The sequence below is a fragment of the Poeciliopsis prolifica genome, unplaced genomic scaffold, assembly GCF_027474105.1.
Source record: "Poeciliopsis prolifica strain line A6 unplaced genomic scaffold, Auburn_PproV2 SCAFFOLD039, whole genome shotgun sequence".
In the NCBI taxonomy this organism is placed as follows: domain Eukaryota; kingdom Metazoa; phylum Chordata; class Actinopteri; order Cyprinodontiformes; family Poeciliidae; genus Poeciliopsis; species Poeciliopsis prolifica.
In genome coordinates this window covers 3,516,383-3,540,909 of record NW_026562414.1, presented here as the reverse complement: position 1 = coordinate 3,540,909, position 24,527 = coordinate 3,516,383, and the positions used below count along the sequence as shown (strand labels likewise).

The window sequence follows — 24,527 nt, the reverse complement described above, 5'->3', positions numbered from 1 at the left end:
ATTAGATGAGGCTGGACATCCTTTCCAGCAGAGACCATCGCGTGTGTGTGTGTGTGTGTGTGTGTGTGTGTGTGTGTGGTGCAGGTCACAAAGCTCAATTCAGCTCATCAATACAAGCCGTCACCTTTCAGATGCTAATAGGCGTGTCCAGCGCCTCCCCCCTCCCATCCTCTCATCATGGCTTCCTTCCATTCCTCCTCAAAGCTGAGCTCCCCCCCAGGTCGCACGGGAAGAATGGACCCCACGACTCGACCCCCAACCGCCCCCCCGACCCCACCTGCATTCACCGCAGGGTCGGCAGGACTCTTGTCCTCCCACCTCTCACTATCCCATTCAGGATGGGAGCGCACCTCCCCCTTTCAGGCTGGATTTAAAGCCAGGTTGCTTTAAAGGCCGAAAAACGTCTGCGTGAAAAGTGTGGAGAAGGCGGAGAGACGGTGAGCGTTACGTACCATGGATGAGGGTTGCAGTCGTCTATGTCTGTTGAAGGAGAAAGAAAATATTAAGGAGAAAGTTCCTGAATTTAGAGGGAACATTCAGAGTTACATAAAGATGGTTACAAAGTCAGCCTTTTATCACCTGAAGAACATTTTCTGGATTATCTTGTCTAAGATATAAAATAAAATACATCGCTCTGCCCAAAATGCTGCTGCTTGCTTTCTGACTAAAACCAGGAAAAACCAAAATACTTGAAAGCTTTCAAGATCTCTCGGGTCTTCTGGTTCTGCATCAACAGAACCAAACCTGGAGAAGCAGCATTCAGCTTCTATGCACCACAAATCTAGAACAAACTTCTAGAAAACTGCAAACCATCCGAAATACTGAGATCCTTCACATGGAGAAGCAGCATTCAGCTTCTGGAGCGAACTCAATAATAAGTTAAACAAGTAAAATCTTTACCAAACCCAACATCAGTAGAAGATTTATCTTAATATTTGCATTTATTTACGTTTTTGGACCAATTATTTTCTCTTTGTTTGGTCTATAAAACAGTTCTAATTAATTTCCAGCAACAAAAATAATAATTTTCTGTTAAAACCTTCGCTGTGTTTAGAGCAGGTGTGATTCTGACTGGATGTTTGAGGTACAACTTTCTATTAAATAAAAATAAAAATTAGTAAAATAAAAATCTTTTTGTTCATTTTCTACTTCAAATATAAACGTGGAAAAATGATAAAAACTGTCCATCAGCATCAACAAAACTTATTTTAATGATGATTTTAATGATGGCATTTGACTAAATGCTTCTTCTGTTACTGGTTCTCATCATTGTCGACTATAAGATGCGTTTGTTTTCATAATGTAAAGAACTTTGAACTGCAATGTTGCTGAAATGAGCAACACAAATTAATTTTGATGATTTCTTTAAGTCACCTACAATAAAAGATAAATTCCTTGTGACTTTATGAACCTCTACAATTTCTTTGAGATGCAAATTGGCTGCAAAACATCTAATTGGTGCATCTCTAATCTACTCTGCAGATATTTGCCTCCCCCTGTGGTAAGGGTATTAAACTTTGGTGCATTTCCTGTGACATTAGAAGTTTTGCAGAGGTACTGACTCTGTGCGCAGGTGGGGCCTTCCCAGCCCTCTCTGCAGATGCAGGAGAACGCGTCTCCTCCTCCCACGCACGTCCCACCGTTGGAACAAGGACTGGAGGCACAAGTGCTGTTTTTGGCTGCAGAAAGTGGGAGGAGGGAGAGAAAATTACAGAGAGGCATCAACAGATTTCACTGGAAATCGGAGAACCTCTAGAAAACATGAGAGAAGATTCCAGTAATTACAAATCCAGGAAAAACCTGAGAATAGTGGCGCTCCCAAGTACATGAATTGTATAAAGCATAATTATTAGCAGCTTCGGGGGAAAATAATTGTTGCTCTTCGTGCGTCACCTGTGTTGCAGGCGTTTCCTTCCCAGCCAGGTGGGCAGGAGCAGCGGAAAGCGTCGCCGTGGTCGTAGCAGGTGCCGCCATTACTGCAGGTGGTTTCATCACACTGATTCTCACCTGATCACACAAAATACAGTAATAATCAATTAATTAATCATCATAAATCGAGTAAGTGTGATCATTCCGCTCTGTTGTTGGAACCCAACTCACGGGAGTGGCAGGTCTTGCCCTTCCAGTCGTCGGCGCATTCGCAGTAGAAGTCATTCACCAAGTCGACGCAGCGTCCGCCATTTTTGCACGGGTTGTGTTTGCACTCGTTGACGTCTGAGGAAGGAAAAATCGTGACTCATTCTTCCATTCAATAACCACCAAACTAACTCCAACCCATGCAGAGAGATTAAGCGCGAGGAGCTCCACTCCAGGTGTGCCAGGGAGATTTTCCACACAGAAGACGAACTCACTGAGGTCGCAGAGTTGACCCTCCCAGCCGTCCGGGCAGAAGCACTGAAAGGAGCTCAACCCGTCGATGCAGGTCCCGCCGTTCTTACACGGGCTGCTGATGCAGTCGTTGATATCTGAGACAAAGTTTCCATTTAGCGAATCTTCTGACATCTTCCAAAGTACGTTAGTTAACGGAGGCGTTTCCGTACGTACTTTCATGACAGTAGATGCCGCTGAAGCCCGGATCACAGATGCAGCTGAAATTGCCGGTTGGCTGGCTGATGCATCGTCCGCGCGGGCCGCACACGTTGGAAGGAACGTGCTGCACTCCTCCCGAGTCGTCGACGGGTACGGCAACGACGCAGCTGTCAATAACTAGAACAGAGGGGAAAAAAATTAGTAACAGTAACCTACTGTACTTTATTGAACAGGTTAGGATAAGTTTATGGGTTACACAAAAAAGATGCACCTGTGTTTGGGACAAAATAATTCTTAGATAAGTCTGCTAATTTCTCCCTATTTTGAGCTGTTTTCGGCTGTCACTTCAAATCCAAATAAGCTGCTCAACGTTTACACTCGCATTTGAAAATGTCTGCAAACAGATATGAAATTATACAACCATACAACTTTGACAAGCAGAAGTAGAGCCTCCTGTACATCCAACAAGAAAGCAGCAAGTAGTTTCTAAATGATAAGTCAACAACAAAACACAGTCATCGTACCGCGGTTAAACCCAACGTGCTGGAGCTCAGTAACATGCGAAAAGGTTTTCAAAACAGCTCATTTTCCAGACACCAAAAAACATCAACATAATGCAACAAAGCAATAAGTTACTGCTGTAAGTAGAGATCACACATTTTTAGTCTGAAAGCAGGATTTCAAAATGCTTCCATTCTATTGGCTGAGGCGGTTGCCAGGCAAGAGAGAGCAGAAAAACGTGAGGAGAAAGTTTCAGAGAGCACAGTGAATATTGTTGAGAACAAATCACATGATGTCCTGCTTTCGGACTGAAAATGTGTGCTCTCGACTTATGGCAGCAAAATTCCCCCATACGAACGGAACTACAGAAATGTCCAAAATCTGAATTTTGCACAATAGATCATAAAAATGAAAATGAATGGTTTTAAAGATTATTTTTAGTTCTTGAGGCACCTTGACATGTTGCGGTTTGGCAGCGCTCCTTCAGACGTTGGCAGGTTTTTCCCTCGTAGCCTTCGGGACAAGCGCAGTAGAAGTCCTGCTCCATGCTGTGGCAGGTGGCGCCGTTCTCACAGGGGTTTGAGTCGCAGGCATCAGAGGGGGGCCAGTGAGAGATCTGTGGGAAGTGAGAAAAGAGACGAGTTCTGTTAAATCACACTAAAACAACCTGAATACTAGAAAAAACAAAAGACCAAACGACGTGCAGCCACATTTGCATCATTTTTTTTTACAAACGAATTACAGATTAATTTTTACATCAAAACAAAAAGAAATTCTGATGGTTTATTCGTTAAACACAATATGGATTTCAATTGAGAAACACTGGAAGTAAAAAACCCATTAAGACAGAGAAGCAAGAAAACCAAAGAGGCGGCAGAGAAAGAACTGAAGTGTGATCAGATGAGCCGCTTAGTGGACTCAAGCCAGCGCTGTTGTTCTGAACAAAACAAAGGTAAGCAAACAAATTAAGCCTCAAAAACTTTCACTAAGCTCATCAAGGGAATCCAGGCGTTTTGTTTCCCTAATCTTGCAAGATTATTCTGGGGCAAAATCCCAGCTGAATGTGAGAAACCGAGCAGACAAAGAAAAAGATCATCTGCAATGAGAGTGAATACCAACTGAGGTTAATCGCACTGTACAATAATAGAGATAAATCATCCGGCCAACGCCACTTTCTAACATTTTTTTTTTAAATGGAGAGTTTAGAGAGAAAAATCTCTTCGTTCATGTAAACACAAGCCCACTGTGCATAAACTTTGGGTTGTGCTGCCATTTAAGGCGATGAAGCAAAGAGGTTAGCAGGGCATCAAATTTGTGGTTTATTTTACTGAAATAAGCCGCCCCCTCCCACAAACGTAGAAATCACATTTCATAACAAACATGTCTGCAGGCGTCTGCAAAGTTTCATGGGTTCAAATCGGTCCAAAACATTTTTAACGTGTAACTTCAGCTTTTCAGATTAACGGCAGCCGCCACAGTTTTCAGGCCCGGTTTCTACTACTGCTAAAATCTTTAAGAGCAGCTTTTCAGAAAGACGTAGGGGCTTGTTTTAAGTCAATGATTCCTTTTATATCGATTTTAAAAAGCGCCGGTTCCACCGGCGCCGTCAACTAACATGTTTCTAACATGAGAAACCAGTTATAAGAAACATATTTCCCATGTTATATGTGAAATAATCTGCCAGTGGAACAAAACCTGCGTTGCTAGGTGACGGGCTGGGCGTGGCTGGCGTTGCTAGGTGACGGGCTGTGCTTGGCTGGCGTTGCTAGGTGACGGCGCTTTTTTAAAATCGATATAAAAGGAATAATTGAGTTAAAACAAGCCCCTACGTCTTGCTTAAAAGTCACTAGTGAGTTGGTTTTGTCTTTTTTCCAAGTGTATTTCAATGTTTTCGCACTAGAAACCAGACCAAAAATACCTGGCGAGACGTCGGCGTGTCCACAGCGGCTGGTTATGTAATCGGCACAACGATGGAGGAAGACAAAAGTTTTTCCTCCAAACCAACGAGAAGCCAAAAAAAATAAAAATAAAATAACGGGATGCGATGACAGCAGCAAAAGTTTGATATTTCTAACTTAGCGACTAAAACAGTGCTTCTCAAATAGTGGGGCGGGCCCCCTTTGGGGGGCGCGGTGCGATACCTGGGGGGCGTGTGATCCTGGGGAACAGGCTTTTTTTGGCCGAACTAGTATAAAGTGTAATTGCGCACAGTAGGCGGCAGTGGCGCTCTCATTTTTACTTCTGTCACGTTTGCGACAGTGCAACATTTTACGACTTACAAGACAACAGGTTTGCCTTGGTTAGCAGTGTTAAGTCAACAAAAAGCTCCGACTGCGTTCTGTCTCTGGCCTCCGTTATTCAACAACCCCCAACATGAAAAAGTTTTTCACAGGGATGAAAAGAAAAGCGGAGAGAGACAAAGAATGAGACAACAGAAAGTCAACCGAAAGCTAAGAAGAGGAAATACGACGAAGCGTATTTAGCGCTTGGCTTCACTGTGACTACAGTTGGAGAAGAGGAAAGACCGGTGTGTTTGCTGTGTCTAAAAATGCTCGCAGCGGACAGCATGAAGCCAAATAAATTAGCGCGTCACTTAAATACGTTACATCCCAATCACGCCGATAAGCCGCTAGAATTTTTTCAGCGAAAATATGTTAATAAGGAAAAAATGTTATGCAGAGATGGATAGTCACGGTGGGGAATGGGGGGCGCGAATAGTTTTCTTCTTGCTAGGGGGGCGTAACGGAAAATAATTGAGAAGCACTGGACTAAAACAAAATGACTGAAACGCTTAGAATCTAAAAACATGCTTGGTTTGAGCAATAAAACATTTTCCAAAACGTTTAGGGTATTTGATATGGGCAGTTGCCCAGGGTGACATCAGTGAGGGGAGAAGAACCATAAAATAAAATCTCTCATCTGTCAACAAGTTCGGTGCTACTGGAGAGTACATTACCTGGTTTGACAAAAAAACATATTTAATTGCTTGTATTGTAATTGGTTGGAAGGAGGGGCTTCCCCAGGGCATCATTCCTGCAACAACCACAACTAGTTTGTGCGATTTCTCTGATTAAAATCTTTAATCGATTGACAGCACCACATATTAAATTCCTAGTGTTTCTACAATGGAGCTTTCCAAGTTTTCTGATGAATTTCGTGATTTTTAACTTTACATTTAAAACAAAATGACTCCTTTAAGCCTCCCTGAATATAAAAATCTGAAAAAATGTGTAATTTTCAGACATTTTCTTAAAGATTTCAAAGCTAAGCACCACGATTGATCCAGATTGAAAATGAAACCAAAATACGAGATGATTCTTCAGGGTCCAATGAGTCAAGTTTGGTTTGTTCAAAGGGATCCAATCAGGGCAAAGACTGTTACACAATCAAATTTCTAATAACCTGACAAGAGATACTAATCAGGGAAATATGATGCTGAGGGGCATCGTAGTTTTGGCACGACAGGGCAGGAATGTACATCAAGCCGTAGCAGGAATCGCAGGCAGAAATCCAGCAGCTCCTCATTCAGGGAGGCTCACATTTATAGTAGAGATGCTAAATCCGGCTTGGCCTCAGACCAGCAATGTCCTCCATTCAGGGAGCCACAGATACAGCAAAGTGTCGGCTTCCTCGCCGATAACCCAGATTCAGACGCAGACCGTGTTTGAAAGGGGTCGGGAGGAACCCGCCGAGACCGAAGTCTCACGTAGGAGAAAAGGAGGGCTTGGCTTGCAGAGCTGGGACGGATTACGTTACACAACCATGAAGATCACAGCATGTTGGGTCACATTACTGTTAAATGCTGAAGCCGTTTTACGGTTTTCTCCATTGTGTGACGACTCAAAGGGCAATGTGAAACCAGGTGTAATGAATCACATGCAAAACGCTGAACAAGGACATAAAGACACCCAAGTCCCATTAACTTTCACTTTTATTTACCACAATAACCGCTTTATTGTGGAAAGTTAGCTGCAGATAAGAGGAGTAGAGATACAATATTCACCCCAGTGTCGCTAACTCAGTGATGTTTTTGCTATATTTAGCAACATTTTTGACAAAAACACTAAATCTGCAGGTCAGGCTTTTTACAGATTGGACAAAAATTACAATCAGTGAATCGTAGTAAGGATGCGTTCACTTTGTTTTTGGTATTGTTCCATTTCCACCGGTTTTAGAAATTTTTCCTTCAACAAATAATTATTCGAATAAGAAAAACTAATCGTTTTGTAATTATACGATAAGTTCAGTCCAGATTTTACCAGGCAAGTGGTTTTTATTTCGCTGATGTGACACAATTAGAACCAAAGCTTCATAAATATTAAAGTGTATTCCAGAAATGTAGAGTTCAGTTTTGACCAGTCCCCCAATTTTAGAGTTTGAACTTGAAATTATATACGTTTAATAGAGAAAGTTTTATAGCCTGCAACAACTTCTGTGTTGCTAAAAGTTAGCTGGTCACCATATTATCACAGAGCTGACAAAGATCTCAGCTCAAGAATGACTTCCTTTATCCTTTCAAAATAAGAGCTCCAATGGTTTATAAATCCAGAGAATGTTCCTTTTTGCACATTGACTTTTTTGGAAAAGTCAAAAAAATCTCAAATAAGGGTAAATATTTTTGTGAACTGTGTCAAATGTAGCCATTTCCAACTAAAATTTCTAATACTATAAATCGAAATGTGCCTAAAAACACTGATGGAAACATGGCTACAGTGACATAAGGACAACCAAATGCGCTTTGAGAGAATAAAAAAGGGAAACAATCTAGTTAAATTTTTACAACCATATTTTCTATCTTTTACTTTTGGTTTCCTGAAGTTTTCAAGTCTTTGCTAAGATAATTTTACCTGAACCTGAAACCAACATATGGTTAAAAACTGGACTCAAAATGAGTGAAAAAGCAACCAGGACGCAAAGAAAAGCTAAACCACAAAATCAGGTCTCACCTCACACAGTTGGCCACTGAACTCTGGTGGACATTCGCACACGAAGCCGTCCAAAACCACGTGGCACCTGCCGCCGTTCTGGCACGGTCCACTCTCACATTTATTCCTCTGGATTTCGCAATGATTGCCGACAAAACCAGGAGGACATTGGCAGCGGTAGCCCCTCTGTCCCTTCTAAAAACCCAAACATAAAAATAAAAATAAGGCAAAGTCTCAAGCAAATCTCTGCAAATAAAAATAAAAAAACAGTCATACCTTACAGGTTCCTCCATTCTGGCATCGACCTTGGCAGCCACTGACGTCTGCAGAGATTGAAGATGACAAAGTTTACAAATTGAAAGCATTAAATTATTTGTGCATTAATTATTATGAGGTTAAATCTGTAGTGCAGAGTGCGCAGATTTAGCTGAAGGCTGGAAATGGGAACATCTGAAGTTAAGCGAGTGTCTTCAGTGTAAATCTGGGATAGCAAGGCAGCATGCAGATTCAGTTTGCCAAAGGAAGACTTGAACAGGTTACCACATGTGTGAAAGTGAAGCTAAGCTACACCCATGTTGGAAAAAAGAAGGAGCCGAAGTTCAGCAGGTGTCGTTATTAGAAAAAAAGCGAAGTCACCAGATGAGTGACGCCGAGTTGAGGCAAAGAAATACTGACTGATGTCACAGTTTTGGCCCGACCATCCCCGGAAACAGTTGCAGTGATATCCACCAATGAGATTTTTGCAAGATTTAGCGTTCACACAGGGCTGTCCTGCACATTCATTTGCATCTGTGAAGGCAGGAAGGCAGACGGAGTCCATCAATTGAAGGAAATGTAGAAAAAGAGAGGAAGTGGATATAAGAGTTAAAGACTAAAGAGAAAGAAAATGAAAGAACCAGAATGTAGCGGTTTGATTGGACCATTAATTATGCCTGGCTTAGTCAATTTAAAAGCATTTTCACACTTGATGCATCAGGGTAGACAGGAGTTTCTGCTAATTTACTGGAAGAGAACAACTTCCCTCTGAATTATTGAGCTCGACCCGTCGACACCGTAACACTGCTAATGAGATTGTCTCATGTTTTATGGCCGGCTGGAAATTATCCAGTAAACACTCAATGCAGCCGTTGGGATATTTCAGATTGCGGAAAGTATCTCAGAGTTACTCTAAAGTTGGCTCAAGTAACTCCGTTTTCCCCAAACTGGCGTTGCAGATGTACGACCTCTGGTCATAACCTTTTAGGATAGGACATGGACGACATAAAATATATTAATTCCTTTTTCCTTTCTGCAAGTTATTGTTAAAACCAGCTGACCAAATGTGTTGGAGCTCAGTGTGTGTCTCACTTAGGTTGCTAGGTGACTGGCAGAGCCTGCTGATTTGTGACGTTGCGTTCTGAAGGTTTTTCAAATGGCTCGTTTTCCAGACACCATAAAAGAAACTTATTGCCAAAATGAGGTCTTGGGCTGTTTGTAGAAGTAGCAGGAACCAACTGGAAGCATAAAAACCTCCAAAATATGTGGAAAAATACTCCACAGTGTATATCTATTGTTGAGGATTCATTATCTTTGATATTAAAAGAGAAAAAAATGAATTTTACTCATTTAACTTCACTATAAGACTTTTTTATGGTACACGATTATACAATCTGAAGAATCACTTTCAGAAACTTACGTTGCTGGAATGATGGCAGAACATTTTTGAGGATTTTAGAGGCAAAACTTGTTTCTTGGAGACCTTTTTATTATTTATTTTACTTGGAAATTTTCCTAATATTTTGCTGATGTCAAACAGTTGATTCATCTTTTTTTAAACTCCATAAAATATTGTGCCGTTTATTAACTTTTTGTTGCGGCCTTCAGATTTGTTGATGTTTACTGTTAACATTTATTGTTGGGAATAATTAAAACACATCTGAGCTCAACTTGGTGAGGGTTAGGTTAACCCTAACCCGTTTTGGTGTCAACATTTTGCATGCAGAGCTGTTCAGAAGGGTTCATCGTGTCTTTACTGCAACATAAACGAGTGGAAAAAATAGCTGCACAAACACGGAGATGGAGGCTTTGGTGGAGGCCATCAGCAGCACAATGACCTGCAACACACACCTTCACGGCTGTCCTCTCTGAAACCCAACACTGCACTCACAACAGGCTCCAGGTGAGACAGGAGACCTATACCTGCCTGTAAGCTGAGACCAGAGCTTGTAAGATGAGACCCAACACTTGGGATCCCTTTCCTGCCTGCACCTCCAGACGCACATACAAGCACAACAACCTTGTTTACTGGTGGTCATACATTTCCTGGCTTGGCGCCGGTCACGTCCGCTTTTCGGACGGGGAGCAACGGAGGGAGGACAGCCGCAACCAGAGAGAAAAACCACGACTTGGAAAGTCTTCAAAACCCCCATTTAAGATACTAAATGTGCCCTAGGGATTACATTTTCTACATGACATTTTAAAACACCGATACATTTTTGGAACATCACAATCTTTTTCTTTTTTATAAGTACCATTTGTAGCTCAGTATCAGGGGGCTTTTAAATACTGAAAAAATACATTTGTACCAATAATTTGTGGTCTAATTTCTGGTGCAAATATCTTGGTACACTTCAAAAACTAATTTACAAGCAACTAAAAACCACAATATGTAGATAATTAAAAGGCAACATTTGCGAGGTGTTAAAACTCCAGACGAAAACACAGCGACTGGTCGTCTTTTGAAGGCCTTTTAGCACAATTAGCATGAAGACTTAAGAGCAGAATTGCTTTAAAAATGTAAAAAATATTATGAAAGGTCAACTAACCGATGAGACATGTCTTCCCTTCCCACTGTGGGGGGCACACACACTCGAATCCATCCTCCAGGTCGAAACAGGTCCCACCGTGAAAACATGGACTGGACGCGCATTCATCCAAATCTAGAAACAAAACTCTGCCAATTAGTGACTGTTAGACGAGACTGAATGATGAAGTCACAGAGCAGAGCAGAAAGCAAAAACAGAAAACAGTGAAACGACTGACTTTTGTCACAGGTCGGCCCCTTCCAGCCTGGCGGACACAAACATTCGTATCCTGCGTCGACGTCACGACACGTTCCACCGTTGGAGCAAGGGTTGGAAACGCAAGAATGCTCGGCTGATCGCCGCAAAACACCACAGAAAAAGTCATTTCCAGAGCTAAACTTCATAGTCGCACCGTCAGAATCGAATAATGACCTTTTTAGCTTTTGAAATTAATATTTTTATATAAAATTGAGCACAATTTCAAGACTGAAACGAAAAGTAGTTTAGAAAGCGACTTGCCTATCTCGCAGTTTTTTCCAGAGTAGCCCTGCGGACAGGCGCAGTAGTACTGGTTTGGTTCAGTGTTCATGCAGGTTCCTCCGTTGACGCACGGCTGGTGACGGCCGCAGTAATTCAGATCTGTTAGGAAACAGAAAGAAGACTTACAAAAAACAAAACAACAAAAAAAAACAAGCAGAAATGCTCCGCTAAATTGGATGAAATTGATTTTCTGTCCAGCCGGCAGATGCCTGGAAGTTTAAAAAAAGGTGACTGATTCCGTCAACAGATCAGAATAAGTCTAGAAAACATATTCATTACATTTTTCAGAATGAGTTGCTTTAAGGCAAAAAACAAATAGGTATGCAACAGTACATCTTTGAAAAGCAGAAGTGGAGCCTTCTGCACAACTAAAAGAATAAGGAAAGTGGTTTCTGACTAGCAAGCCAACAACAAAACATTTGTCTTTTCCAGCAGCCATTGTACGGTGCATACAACTGACCAAGCATGCTAGAGCTCAACTGGGGTTGCTAGTTTGGGCTTTGTTGCAGTTGCTAGGTAACTGCGAATCTGACTAAAGCGGAAGGTTTTTCAAACAGCTCATTTTCCAGACACCAAAAAACTAAAAATTAAATTTTTTGGAACAGCTCAAGTTCTTCCGAAGCAGTTGAGACCCATATGGAAGTATAAAAATGTGCAAAATAACAATTTTGCACAGTATGTCCTGTAAGTTCTCTTGAGAGAAAGAATATCCATTTGATCAGCTGAACTGAGCTCATGACGATGACTTAACCTGTTACAATGCAACCAAATGGATTCCATCCCACCATCTTATAAACGTTTGAGTGAAGCTTCAAGCCTGCAGTGTGTGTTTTGTTCTTTGCAGAGCTCTGTGCAGCCACCTCCATGTGTCACTTTTTCTGGGATTTCCCAGAAATCTCGTCGCTCTGAATCGAGGACCAGCTGCCTGCGTTGGCAGGAGGTGTTTTCTCAACCCCCTGCTGCTCCGCTTTATGACTAATTTTTCTGTATTTGCAGGCTGCAGACAGGTGGTTGAGAATTAGCAGCACAAACCAATCTCTTATTTGCACATATTAAATTAAAATAAATGGTTGTGCTTCTTTCCTGCTCTTTTAAATAAAATAAATCAGCTGAAGCACTTCACACAAGCCGCAGGCTGAAGCCAGGCTCCCCCCAAAAACCTGGTAAATAAATGAGCAGGAATCTGCCTCCACTGGGGATCTGAGGATCTGTCCTCATCCCCCGAAGAGCCGCCTGTGACGGAGGCATGAGGGCGGATCGGGTGATCCTGCCGCTGCTCAGATCTCAGACAGTAAAACTATCCAGCTTCTGGCTTCCAGATACACGGAGACGCCACTAAAGATGAGGCAGACTTCATTTCAAACAACTTCATTTGGTGATAAATTACAGATTTTTTTATTAATTTCTCTACAAACCAGTAAAGTCATAAATCTGCAGAAGCTCCATTTCTGCAGATCTATAAAAACACCACAGCAGCTACAAACATAAACAAAACTTTGACAATATTCTGCTAACGTAAAAAATACACAATTTTGTAATTTCAATGTTTCCTTTAAATGTAAAACGCAATAAAAAAAAATCACATGGGAATAAGTTTTTTTCATGCAATAAGTCATTAAAAACATGCAGCTCCATCAAAATCCAACCACTTCCTGTCTTCTTTGGCGTTTCCGCCAGTAGTAACATCCGGTTGTTGATCGCATATGAAAAAAGTGTTTCCATTGCAGTTTTGTCAACTATACCAATTTTGATATAGCCAGAACAAACAAATATCTAAAAAAAAACTGAAATTTTGAGAATAATCCCAGAACTTTTCTACAAAAAAATGAAATTTCTGAGCTCCAAAAGTAAAAAAAATCAACTATCAAGTACCTGAATGAACATAAGTTTGGGAAAACTTCTGTTCACCATGGTAACAGATATTCAATATTTAATTAAGAAAACCAAAGAGCGCAAACCTTTCTCACACCACAGGCCGCCCCAGTTCCTGTCACAGTTGCACTGCCAGGGCTGGTTGCAGGTGCCGTGAACGCAGCCGGGAAAAACTTCACATTCATCGCAGAACTGGCCCTTCCAGCCGTACTTACACCTGTTAGAAACATAAAATAAATAATGAGACACGGCTTCTTTTCCTGAAACATTTCGTGAAGTAGATACGTTTCAGTTCCCCACCTGGTCAGATGCCATTTTTGAATCTGAAAACATTTTGGGGTCTGAAATGCAGCAACAGTTTTCCTTTAGGTAAAACTATTTCACGTGACGAGTTTTAGGCAAAGCAAAGATGTTTTCATCTTAAAATGCCAATTTTAAACAAATTTTTTACAGTTTTGGCCTAATTATTGCTTTGAATAGATTTTTTTTTACAGCATAGTCATTTTCTTGGGTTTGTATACTGTAGTTAACGATTAATTGATCACTATTATTATCAATTAATCACAATTAATCCGATTAATCGTTTTAGCCATAATGTGAAACTATGATTCTGATCATCAAATGAGAGAAAAAGAAAAATCTCTGAATTGATTTATGGTTTTTATAGAAGTTTGGTGGCATTTAAAGATGTCAATCCGATTAATCGTTAAATCCTCAAACTGCATGTTGAGGGGAAAAAAAGGCCAATCATTGGTAATAAATGCATCCTAGAACAAAGCCCTGATATAATTGATCTGAACACGGACTCATCCTGGTCCCATGGCCTGCTGCCAAGCAATCCCAGTGTATGTTGACATTCCAGGGCAGGAGAGGTTAAGTATACTTCCATGGGCTCCCGCGCGCAAGCAGGAGTCTGGTTTTGAAGGAGAGTGGCGGCTCCGAGGGTGGTAAACTCGCTCAGGCACTGAGTGGCTGGAGACAACTGTGTATATACACAGAGTCGGTGTAGCGCGGCCACAGAGTCGTACGCTGCTATTCCAAAGCTGCGGTGTCGTCGGGACAGCTGTCTTGTCAATTGACGGCTATTTTGAGCCCCCTGCAGACGGCACCGCTGCCTTTCTGAGAGACCAAGACTTTGGAAACCAGCCACTCTCTGGCACTGCACAACAAAATCTTACCAAGTCAAATAAGGCTTCAAATAAGACAAAACTAACTTACAAAGTAACTTTTCTAGAAGATATAAGCCTTATTTCAAAGATACTTGCACTAGAAACTAAAATACACTTGGTAAGATTTTGCTATTTTGTTTCTGGACAAGAAAGCAAGGCAGGTTATATAGACTTAAAGTTTATCACAATATTTTGTGGCATTATGTTGATGAGGATAAAAGCCAATCCTTTTAGATAACTGTTTGGCTATTATACAGATCAATCACTAATGGGTTTCATTTGTATATGTAGATACAAAATTCTGATAAGAAAATCATGATAAAAGATAAATGATGCAATAAAATGGGCCCCAGTAGGTAGAGGTAGTTCAGGGTTTCAAAATAAAATGGACTCCAACCCACAAAGTCTGAATCTTTCTGAAAAAGAAAAGTTCTGCAGATCCAAGGCGATTCGTAGGACAAGCCTCTTAAATGTGTCGGGACAGGCCCAAAGCGGCGCACTCTGAAGTCTGAATGGAGCGATGTAAAAGCCGACTCACACCAGCTTTTGTGCAGCAGCTTTTAGGTGTGACGTACCCGAGCGAATACAGAACAAAAAAGAGGCGGTAAATGATTTAATGCCAGCTTTTTGTGCCCTGGGGAATCATTAAATTCGTGCTCCTGCAGGACGACCTTTTTACTGCCGCTCCCCTATTCAAGCCGCTCTTCCTGTTGACGGGGTGCATGAATCAGTCGCAGTTCACCGGAATGAGGACGACCCGTAAAAACGAGAAGCAGCTCCCAACACCGGGTCATACGGAAGAAGATTAGGGCCAAAATGATGAAGAAGGATATTGATCCGAAGATTAAAGTCAGAATTCGGAGAAACAAGAGTTGGAAGAGAACAAAAAAAATTCTGGGGGAAAAAGCCAAAATTTCAAGTCTGAATTCAAAGTTGGAATATTGATAAAAATGAAAATTTTGAGAAAAAAAATTCTGAAAAATTGTCAAAATTCTGAGAAAAAACATTAAAATTCTGAGAAAACAAGTCAAATATCTGAAAAGAAAAAAGCAAAAGTTTAATGAAGTCAAAACTCTGATAAAGTCAAATTTTAAAGTCAGAATCTGAGATCGAAGTGACACGTTTTTAATCGTCTCATCCCGTTTTTCCACGATGTTTTTTTAAAAGTCGTGGAGCGCGTCGTCATTTCCGGCAGGTGGGGAGAGGACAGAAGGGTTTCTCCAGATGACAACGGGATGTGGACGCATCCTGGAAACCAGGCAGCAGCAGGGACGTCACTTCATTTAACCGTCATTTCCAGTTTGGAGGATGTAAATAACGCAGCGGTATTTCGTTTCCTCCGCTGCCCCTTGCCCTTCAAGGAGGACTGCAATGCGGACAGGGGGGAAACCGGGGTCTGACAATTCCCGGCACGGTTTACGGCGCAGCGATTCACACGCGCAGAGCAGCGTCCTTCTTTGGTCCAAGGTGCAGAGAGCTGATGAGGCGCTTGGTATTCTGAGGAGGATCTGGAGCTGCTAAAAATACGAGAAGGCAGGAGCGACATCGGCCTGGCCTTCAGAAGAGATCTGGGAGATGCCCACAAGGGAAGGAGAGGCTGAAAACAACAAGCCTCACCAAGTTAGTGCTGCTTCTGTTCGGAATGTCAAATCTAGACTTTTCTCTCTTTTTTGTCATCGTCTGCAAGATTTCTATGGTTTCAAAATGCTGCAGGTTTCTCCTTTAAACATAAAACTGCCTCAAAGTGGCAAAATTCTGACACCAAAAACACAAGAAACACATTTTTCATTCATAATTACATTTACCACCAGAAGCTCAAACATAAAAGCATCTCTTACTCGCATTTGCCTGGAGCAGAGCAGTTGCCGTGTACCGGGTCGCAGCCTTGTCTGCAGATCGCTGGAGAAAAACGAGAAAAAACTTCAATTCTCATGTTGGAAAATGTCACAAACGGAAGGTGAAGGTGGGAAAAACATAATTTCAACAAATGCAGAGACATTTATTAACGTCGCTCTGAAACGAGGGACAAGTTTACGACTTGCATATAAAACTCTGCCCAGCTTTTAAAAACGACTCCACCCTTTTCACCACCAGTCTTTTCACACCTTTCAAGGTTAGCTGAGGGATTTACAGTGGACCCCCCAGTCTGTTAGGAAAACTGCAGCAAAGTGAAAAAATCCACTCAAATTCTGAGTCTCATCGGCAAAAAAAAAACTAAAAAAAATCTAAGAAAACTTCAAGAGAACATGGACATTTCTGAGATTAAACTCAAAATTTAAGTTTCAAAAGTTTCATTTGCTAGAGTTATTTTTGGATTTCAAAAAAATGTAAGAAAAAGTGGAACATATTTGATTTGTGAAATTTTGAAATTTAAGTTTCAGAAGTCAAAATTTTCCAGAAAATTTCTGAAATTAATCAAAAATATTTTTTGTGAAAATTTTAAACTAATTAAAAAATGAGGTTATTTTTCATATTTGATTTTTGGAGCTCAAATTTTCTAGAAAAAAATTGCGTCTGAAATTAATCTAAAAAAATTTTTTCTTCAAAATTTTCATCATTTGGAAATCAAATTTCTAGAGTAACTTAAGAAATTACTTCGTATTTTCTAGAATATTTTCTTGAAATTCTTTGACTTTTGGAATTAAACTTTTCAACAACGAACTGGGACAGTTCGGAGAAATATCCCCAAATTTTGGTGGAAATTTACTCATTTTTCTTTCCGTCATTTACTCTTGATATTTACACAACTATGCTTTCATAACTGATTTTGACCCACAGATGATCTAGGGAAAAGGTTAGGCTAGCAGTCATAGCTATTATCTAGTTAGGAAAGTTTTCGCAGCAGACCTGTCTTGCACTCTTTGCCCATCCAGCCGTCCAGACAAACCCGAGTCCCTGACGCGTCGCAGCGATAGTGTCCGAAGTAGTCGTCCCGAGGGTTGCACAGCTCGTTGCACTTGTTCCCGTAGTAGTTCTCGTCGCAGCGCACCCGGATGCGGTAGACGAGGCGCGCCACCGGCCCGTCGTGGCGGTTGGTCTGCCAGGGGTCGCCGGGGTTGATCATGCCGGTGTGAACGCCGCGCTCGATCAGCAGCTCCTCGCCGTCTGAAACGAACATGAAACGATGCAGTTTGAGAAAACGTTAAGCCTGAACCCGATTTGGGAAAGAAAAGCCGATCACTGGATCCAGAACCCAGGACTGATGGGATGGATGCTCCTTCAGTAACTGCTGGACTGGCTCTGCTCCAGGGCTACAAGCCTGGAAAATCTTAAAACGATGTCGCCTAATTAGATGATCAACCACCTTAATGGACTCACTTTGCTTTAGAGCTGCAGCATCTCTGCTGACTGAACTCCACACCCCGTCTTTAAGGCCGACTTCCAACTCTGATCTTGTTCTTTCAGTGGCAATCTAAATGCAAGGCAGTAAATGAAACTGCACCTTATTGCCCCTCCGTTTCCCAAAAGAAAGAAACTCCACACAAAACAAAGAAATAAGAAATAAGAATAATTTCAAGTCAAGTTTGGGGTTAAAAAAAAAACATGTATTGATTGTTGCATTTTATCCTTCCAAAAATGCCTTGAAAGCCAATAAAATGATTTAAAATAGTGATGTGAAAACTGCTTTACGATGAAATTATAAACAAGTTGATCCAAGCTGTTTTCAATAATTTGATATCTTTGATATCAGTAAGTCACAATCAGATGATAAACTAAAATGGGCACAATAATTTTCCTTCTGATTATTAATATTTTTTTTAATATTTATAGACTTCCTAATCCATCTCATTTATGGTTAGAGTTCAACATTTTTTAAAAACTTTGTTTAAAAAGATCTCACCAAGTCGTTTTGGTCCAGTTTCTACAGCAAATATGTTATTTATAAAATAAGACAAAACTAACTTACAGATATTTGAAGAAATCTGACCAATAATCCTTTAATTGTGGTGAGAAGGTTCTCGTTCTCACCAAGCTCCTGGATGTTGCTGAAAAGTTACTTGTGAGTTTGTTTTCTCCCATTTTAAAGCGATTAGAGGAACTCGCATCAGAAACGAGAACAAAAATACTTGTGCTTCTTGCAGTGCTGTCAATATTTATATTGAAAATGGTCACAAAAACAACTCTTATTGTTTATCACAATAATTTCAGTGGCAATTTATTGTCCGTCAAAATTTGTTAGAGACAACCCTAAGAAAATGTGAAATGACCAGTTGATAAGTAACCAACTGGAAACCATTTAATCTGTCCATCATTTGAGTTTCGGGCCTCCATACTCATGTTTATCTTTGTGAGAAACCAAACAGCAGGAAAACAACTTGATTTATCAAAGCAAGCTCAAAACAGACAAACAATCGCTGTGGAGCCGGGACCGTGATTTCTTGTTCTCCACAATTTTGGACTCGTTGGAAACAGGAACACACACACACATGCCTGCACCTTCCTCTGCTGGGGACTTACACAATGTCACACAGAATTAAGCAACAACAACAACAGAAATAACCCTCGCCAGTTGCCAGATAGAGAACAATGGGCTCTGGGCCCGAGCCGGTCTCTGCAACCAAGTGTCTAAACAGTGGGCCAGTTCGCCCAGTCCGCTCCACTTCCTGTTCGATAAACACAAGGAAAACAGCCAGCTGCCTTTCCTGAGGACGCGGTGGGATGGGGGGTGCAGAGGCAGACGGGAGGATGTGACGGTGGAGGAGAGGAATCCACCGACAGAACCACGCTTCGGTTCTTATGTGGAACCAGACCGGCGTGCTGAGTCACGGTCGCCTCATGTCTGTCAGACTTGTAGAGTCACGCAGTCGATATTGAGCGTTTAGTGAGTCTGCATACAAGATAACGTATGCACAACACACAGCGTCTGGAAATGAGGAAGAGGAAAGTCTTCCTCATAGAGAGACACACCCTCAGTGACAGTGATGCCAAATTCTCCTGTTGCTTCAATCAGTGGGAAAAGAGTTGCCATTAACTGGGTAACAGTTACTTGGGTAACTTATGGGGAAATGAAAGATAACTCTTGGGAGCATTTTTACTTTTACTTGAGAAGTTTTATTGTGAAATATCACTACTCTTAATTGAGTGAAAATTTGCTCGATTCCATCCAAAATATTTCTATTTTAGTCCTTAAAATTCCAAAACATCCACATAACTTTGTATTTTTCTGTCCTGTGATGTAATTTCTAAATATAACATTGATTTTTTTTTATCAGTTACTCAGGATTAAAATTTTTTTTATCAGTTACTCAGGATTAAAATAGCCTTTTGCCAATAAGTTCTTCTTTCTTTTATGGCAAAAATTGAAATCAAAAGCGTATGACGAGATTTTTGTATTACAATATAATGAGACTGAAGATCTGTTTTTATGTTGCACCTCAGGAACCATTTATTTGACATGTTCGCCCTTTGACCTTAACCTAACCTTTTAAAACGAACCTGGGTTCGAACGATGTAAAGAAAAAAATTTAAATTGAACTGTATGCCCCATTCACCACCACAGAAGTCATGGTCTACCCAACTACAAAATGCAGAACCTGAGAAAAATGTGCAGCTCTGCTGAAAGCAAGTCTCAACAAATATCCAGATCCCACTCAGCCAAACTGCAGATGCATTTCCAACACTTCCTGCAACTTCAGCAGGAAAAAAGGAACATTTCAACTTCCATTCACAACACGACGTTCACTATAAAGAACGTGGTTCATGTCCGCAATATTTTCTTTTTTTAGATAAAATTGACAAACAGGTGAATTGAAAAAAAAATAAAATAAAATCAAACTGCTTTATCTATTGAACAGAAACTCAACGCAGAGCTTTAGCCGCTCAACGAAGTTGGTGGAATCGACTTCCTCCCTGGCTCGTTGGTTATCTAGCAACAACTTAAGTAACTCATAAACTGTATAAATATAAAAAACAAAGTACAGGAGTCAAAACTGTGGCTGAAACAGGAAAGCTTGGCAGCATTTAAAAATATATATATATAAATAAATACGAATAGTTAATATTGCCAATTACTGATTAAGTGATATGAAACACTTTTACCGCGATACATTTTCCAGGCCTAATCGTTACAATTACTGTTGTAAAGAGCCTTAAAAAAAAAATTTTCAATACCCCGTTACCCTCTAAAGACCAGAAATTCACTGTTTTGTTTCACATTTTATGTGGGAAACTTTTAAATTGCCAATCAGACCAAACCACAACGGATGACCCATCAACTGAGACGCATGGTGGTGGCAGTAATTTTACCTTTATTGGTCCTGGTATTGAAAATAATTCTAGATCACACCTCAGCAATTGAGGATTAAAACCAAAAATATGAGTTTGACCACTTTTTTCAAATATTTTCTGGGATAGCCAGGATCTTACACATTGAATTTAGTCTTTTTTGACACTAAATGTACAATACCAAGATGAAAAAAGTAAATGTGATCAACATGAAGTGACAACCTAATTAAAGACACTTTAGACCAGAAACATCCATTTACATTCTTTATGGCGATTTGGCTGGAAGGAAACCAACTGGAATGTTTCGAGCAACAATTAGGCCTCCGATCTGTCAAATTTACTCAACTAATGCAGCAACAAAAGACGACGCACAGCTAATCAAAGAGCGATGATGTCAAAATCTATTTATTCTCCATTGTCTCCGTCCACAGGCGGAAGTCTGTTTGATGAAGGCGCCAAAACAGGATGCAAAAAAACCTCAAATAAACACCAGATGATCAGAAACCTTCGATTCCGCGTTAATGAACGCGTTAAGGAATCTCATGAGTAATTATTGGTATCTTTGCAGATCAAAGCCGCATTCAGACATGCGGATATTACAGCTGATGACAGTTCTTCCTCTACACAGGAATTCTGCACAGATGTGTAATAAAATGTTTAAAGAAGTCCACCAGGCGGACGTACTCAAAGGAAAAAAAAAAAAAAAACAGGATACAGCTGGCCAAAAATGACCGTCGGAGCCAACAGTCAAGGTTTGCACTGTGAGAATATTTTAGCATAAAGAAAAGCGATTCTGGAGTTTTCTGCCAACACAAACATTCATCAGAACGTTGGATGAAAATACATTAATCTGCAAAGATTTTGGAACTAAATTAATTCTCTTTTAATCGTACAGACTTGTGCGTCTTTCCAATTAATTTAAGAAGTTTCCAAAAGTTTTTCCAAGTTTCTAATTTTGACCAGAGCTGAAACGATTAATCAGATTAATCATGATTATTCAAATAATTGTCAACTCATTTGGTCATTTTTAAGTACATAAATAATAAAAATCTGCACAAATAATATTAATAAAACTAATGTAGTATTATTGCATTTTAGGCAATAAAATGTTTATTTTTTCTTATTTAAAAAAGAAGCTGATTTTTCATTTACATCTTTTAATGCATTTCTAATGCATGTAAAAAAAAAAAGACTTAAGAGAACCTGTGCAATGTGCCGTTTTAAAATCTGGTTAATTGTCAGATCAATCAATTACTAAAATAGTTTGTTGCAGCCGTAACTTTGACATGGTAGTTTGGTGGCCTACAAATCAAATCAAATCAATAAAAAGCTGTTTTTATTTTGATATATTTGCTGGAAAACTTGGTACATATTTGATCATCAAAATGCGGCTGTGCAAAAAGTTTTTTTTTAAAAAGCCAATTGGTTTAAAAATTGAATAATTCAATAGATGTGATACCAGTGTCATTCTGCATCCTATTTAGTGAAGCTATGACATTAAAATATGAACTAAAAACAAGAATGTATCCACATTACACAGATTTTAATAGCAATTCAGAAGCAGAAATCATCTTTATTTATTGGGAATTATTTATTCAGCTTCACTTTTTGGAATGAAGGAACTAAACAGTGATCGATAGTTTTTATAAAAGCATGAAATCTTTACTTCAAATGTCTGATGTAATTAGAAAGTATTGATATCTGGTTGCATGATGAGCCTTTGACTGTGGAAACGATTAATTTACAGTCACTACCACTGTAAATGAATCAGACTTGCACGTCTGATTAATTTGCCCAGAAAAGGGAAAACGGGTTAAAATAAAAACGATTAACTTATAAAGAATGAACTTACTGTTTCTTGTGTCGTTGTCCCAGTCCCAAGCTTCAACGATCAACGTAAAAGTTCGCTGCAGAAAAGACAAAACAAATAAGAATGAGAATCAAATTAAGAAAACAGTCTTTACTCTTCATACATCTCAAAACGATAATTTACTCCAGAGACAAAAATATATTTTGCAAATCATCCGTCTTGTTCCAGAAAAACATGGTGCACCAGTCTAAACACAAAACAAATCTTCAGATTCATTGCAAAGGAAACGTCAGCAAAAACCAGCGGAGCATCATTTCAGTCACTTAATTCTTGAACAAGCATCAGACACACATTCGAACCGATGATGCAAAAATCAATTTTATTGCTACTACAGAGTCTGGAATTCAACTTGGCTTGACTACAGAGTACTGCTAGAGTTACAGCCCCAATGAAACCCAATGATTCAGAAATAAGAGAGCATGCTACAGTAGGTCCAACTGTGTGCAGCCAAAAGTAGCAACTGGAGAAGAGCATCAACCTCAAGCACCAACTCCTTTAAACTTTCCTCCAGCTCTGCACAAATATCACACACTTCTCAGCTCAGGAGGGAAACTTTGCAGGTTCTGAAAGCTTCAGCTTCATCAGAATAATGGGTTGAGTTTTTAAAAGGTTTTATAAATGACAAGAAGTCATTTGCAAGGACTTTAAAAAGTTTTAAATTCTTCAACTGCAGAGGCACAAATTAAAGCTAAAAAATACTTTATTGAGCCCAAAGAGAAATTAAATGTTTGTTTTTTACTTTTATCAATTTAGATTCGTAAAAAAACAAAAGTAACAAAAAACACCATAAATAGAGCAGTTTGCTGTGTTTTAGCTTTTACCGATTCCCGCTTTGACACAAAACAGACAAATAAGCTAAATGTGGGTAATTAATGCATTTTTATGACTTTTTAAGATATTTTGTAACAATACTGTAAATTGAAAGTTTAGGAGAATATTTTATTTTCACTCTTGCTTGAATGGCATGTTCTCTAATCTTTCCTATTTTGAAGAAAACAGAATTTTTCTTCACGTATATAGAAAGAATTATGGGTTATTATGCTCTCTGATCAATATAAAACCTGAAGCTCGTCAGAATAAGCAGTAAATCAATTAATTGCGTGATCAATTAAAACAAGCTCAATAATTTCTATTAGCATGATTTATTTATTTTTTCCTCTTTCTACCAAAAATTGAATGACAAAGTGTTCAGTTTTTGCTTTGCCATTTTTCAGAAGGACAATTTTTTTAGAGACTTTAACATTCAGTTTGTTATTTCTGATTGATTTATTCTGTATATCTAAAATATCTCAGTTTGTTTTGCATTTTTATACAACATATATCCAGAAAAGTGTCTGAAAACGATCATATGGTTTATCGCAATAACTTCTGGGACAATTAACTGTCCAGACTTTAGCAAAAACAGTTTAAATTTGACTTTTTGCCCATTTGACAATTGCACTTAAGTCAAAAAGCTAAATTTTTTAAAATGCATTTTAATAAAAGGTTGTTATAAACATAAAAAAAGGTAGATTTTTTAAGAGTTTCTACAAAAAATAAGTAACAAAAAGTGGGGGTGCTGCAGTTCCAGAGCGAGTCCCCCGCCACTGAAAATGGTTAATCTGGATAAAAACCACAATGACGACCTGAAGCTGAGGTCAGAGTAGATTACTGCCAAACACTGAGCTTCCTTTAGGAACTACAAAAAAAAAAAAAATCACATCGTTTTTCTGATGCAAATGAGTTTCAGTTTCTTCCTGATTAATATTAAAATCAATTTTCCTGCAGGTTTGATTGCCAATAACAAAGTGACGCTGCCTGCATGATGATCTGCACTACATGGACCGGCTTTGCCCTTGGTTGTCAGACGGGGAGGTAAATCACCGGTAAGTGGATTATCACGTTTCACACCAAGTTATGCTTTACACTTGTAGCGTGTTGATGAACATCGTTCGCTCGCTCATCAAATTTGTAATCAAAAACTTCAACAATTTTGAGCAGAACCAAAACTATTGGGATGACTCAAGCCTGTCAATACCAAATTAACTTCTTCATCCGCACAGTTCATTGATGTGGCCTAAACCATGACTGGAAATGATAGGATGAGTAAAATGTTAATATATTTTAGCCCATA

The 24,527-nt window shown here is 39.7% G+C and overlaps 1 protein-coding gene across 4 annotated transcripts in view; it reads right to left on the bottom strand.

The window, feature by feature from the left end:
- The window catches only part of jag2b (jagged canonical Notch ligand 2b), a 47,512-nt gene that overhangs the window by 7,580 nt on the left and 15,405 nt on the right, over positions 1 to 24,527 (bottom strand). For 3 of the 4 annotated variants that reach the window (XM_055054263.1, XM_055054264.1, XM_055054265.1), the window contains 17 exons: positions 22,397 to 22,451; positions 17,167 to 17,424; positions 16,158 to 16,218; positions 13,237 to 13,367; positions 11,258 to 11,377; positions 10,977 to 11,090; positions 10,760 to 10,873; positions 8,631 to 8,744; positions 8,232 to 8,278; positions 7,977 to 8,150; positions 3,484 to 3,646; positions 2,545 to 2,706; positions 2,352 to 2,465; positions 2,101 to 2,214; positions 1,894 to 2,007; positions 1,563 to 1,679; positions 453 to 480 (listed from right to left, as the gene is read on the bottom strand). In XM_055054263.1, the coding sequence (XP_054910238.1) occupies positions 453 to 480; positions 1,563 to 1,679; positions 1,894 to 2,007; positions 2,101 to 2,214; positions 2,352 to 2,465; positions 2,545 to 2,706; positions 3,484 to 3,646; positions 7,977 to 8,150; positions 8,232 to 8,278; positions 8,631 to 8,744; positions 10,760 to 10,873; positions 10,977 to 11,090; positions 11,258 to 11,377; positions 13,237 to 13,367; positions 16,158 to 16,218; positions 17,167 to 17,424; positions 22,397 to 22,451 (2,000 nt within the window). The remainder of the gene's footprint in view (positions 1 to 452; positions 481 to 1,562; positions 1,680 to 1,893; positions 2,008 to 2,100; positions 2,215 to 2,351; positions 2,466 to 2,544; positions 2,707 to 3,483; positions 3,647 to 7,976; positions 8,151 to 8,231; positions 8,279 to 8,630; positions 8,745 to 10,759; positions 10,874 to 10,976; positions 11,091 to 11,257; positions 11,378 to 13,236; positions 13,368 to 16,157; positions 16,219 to 17,166; positions 17,425 to 22,396; positions 22,452 to 24,527) is intronic. The other variant, XM_055054266.1, reaches the window with a different exon arrangement.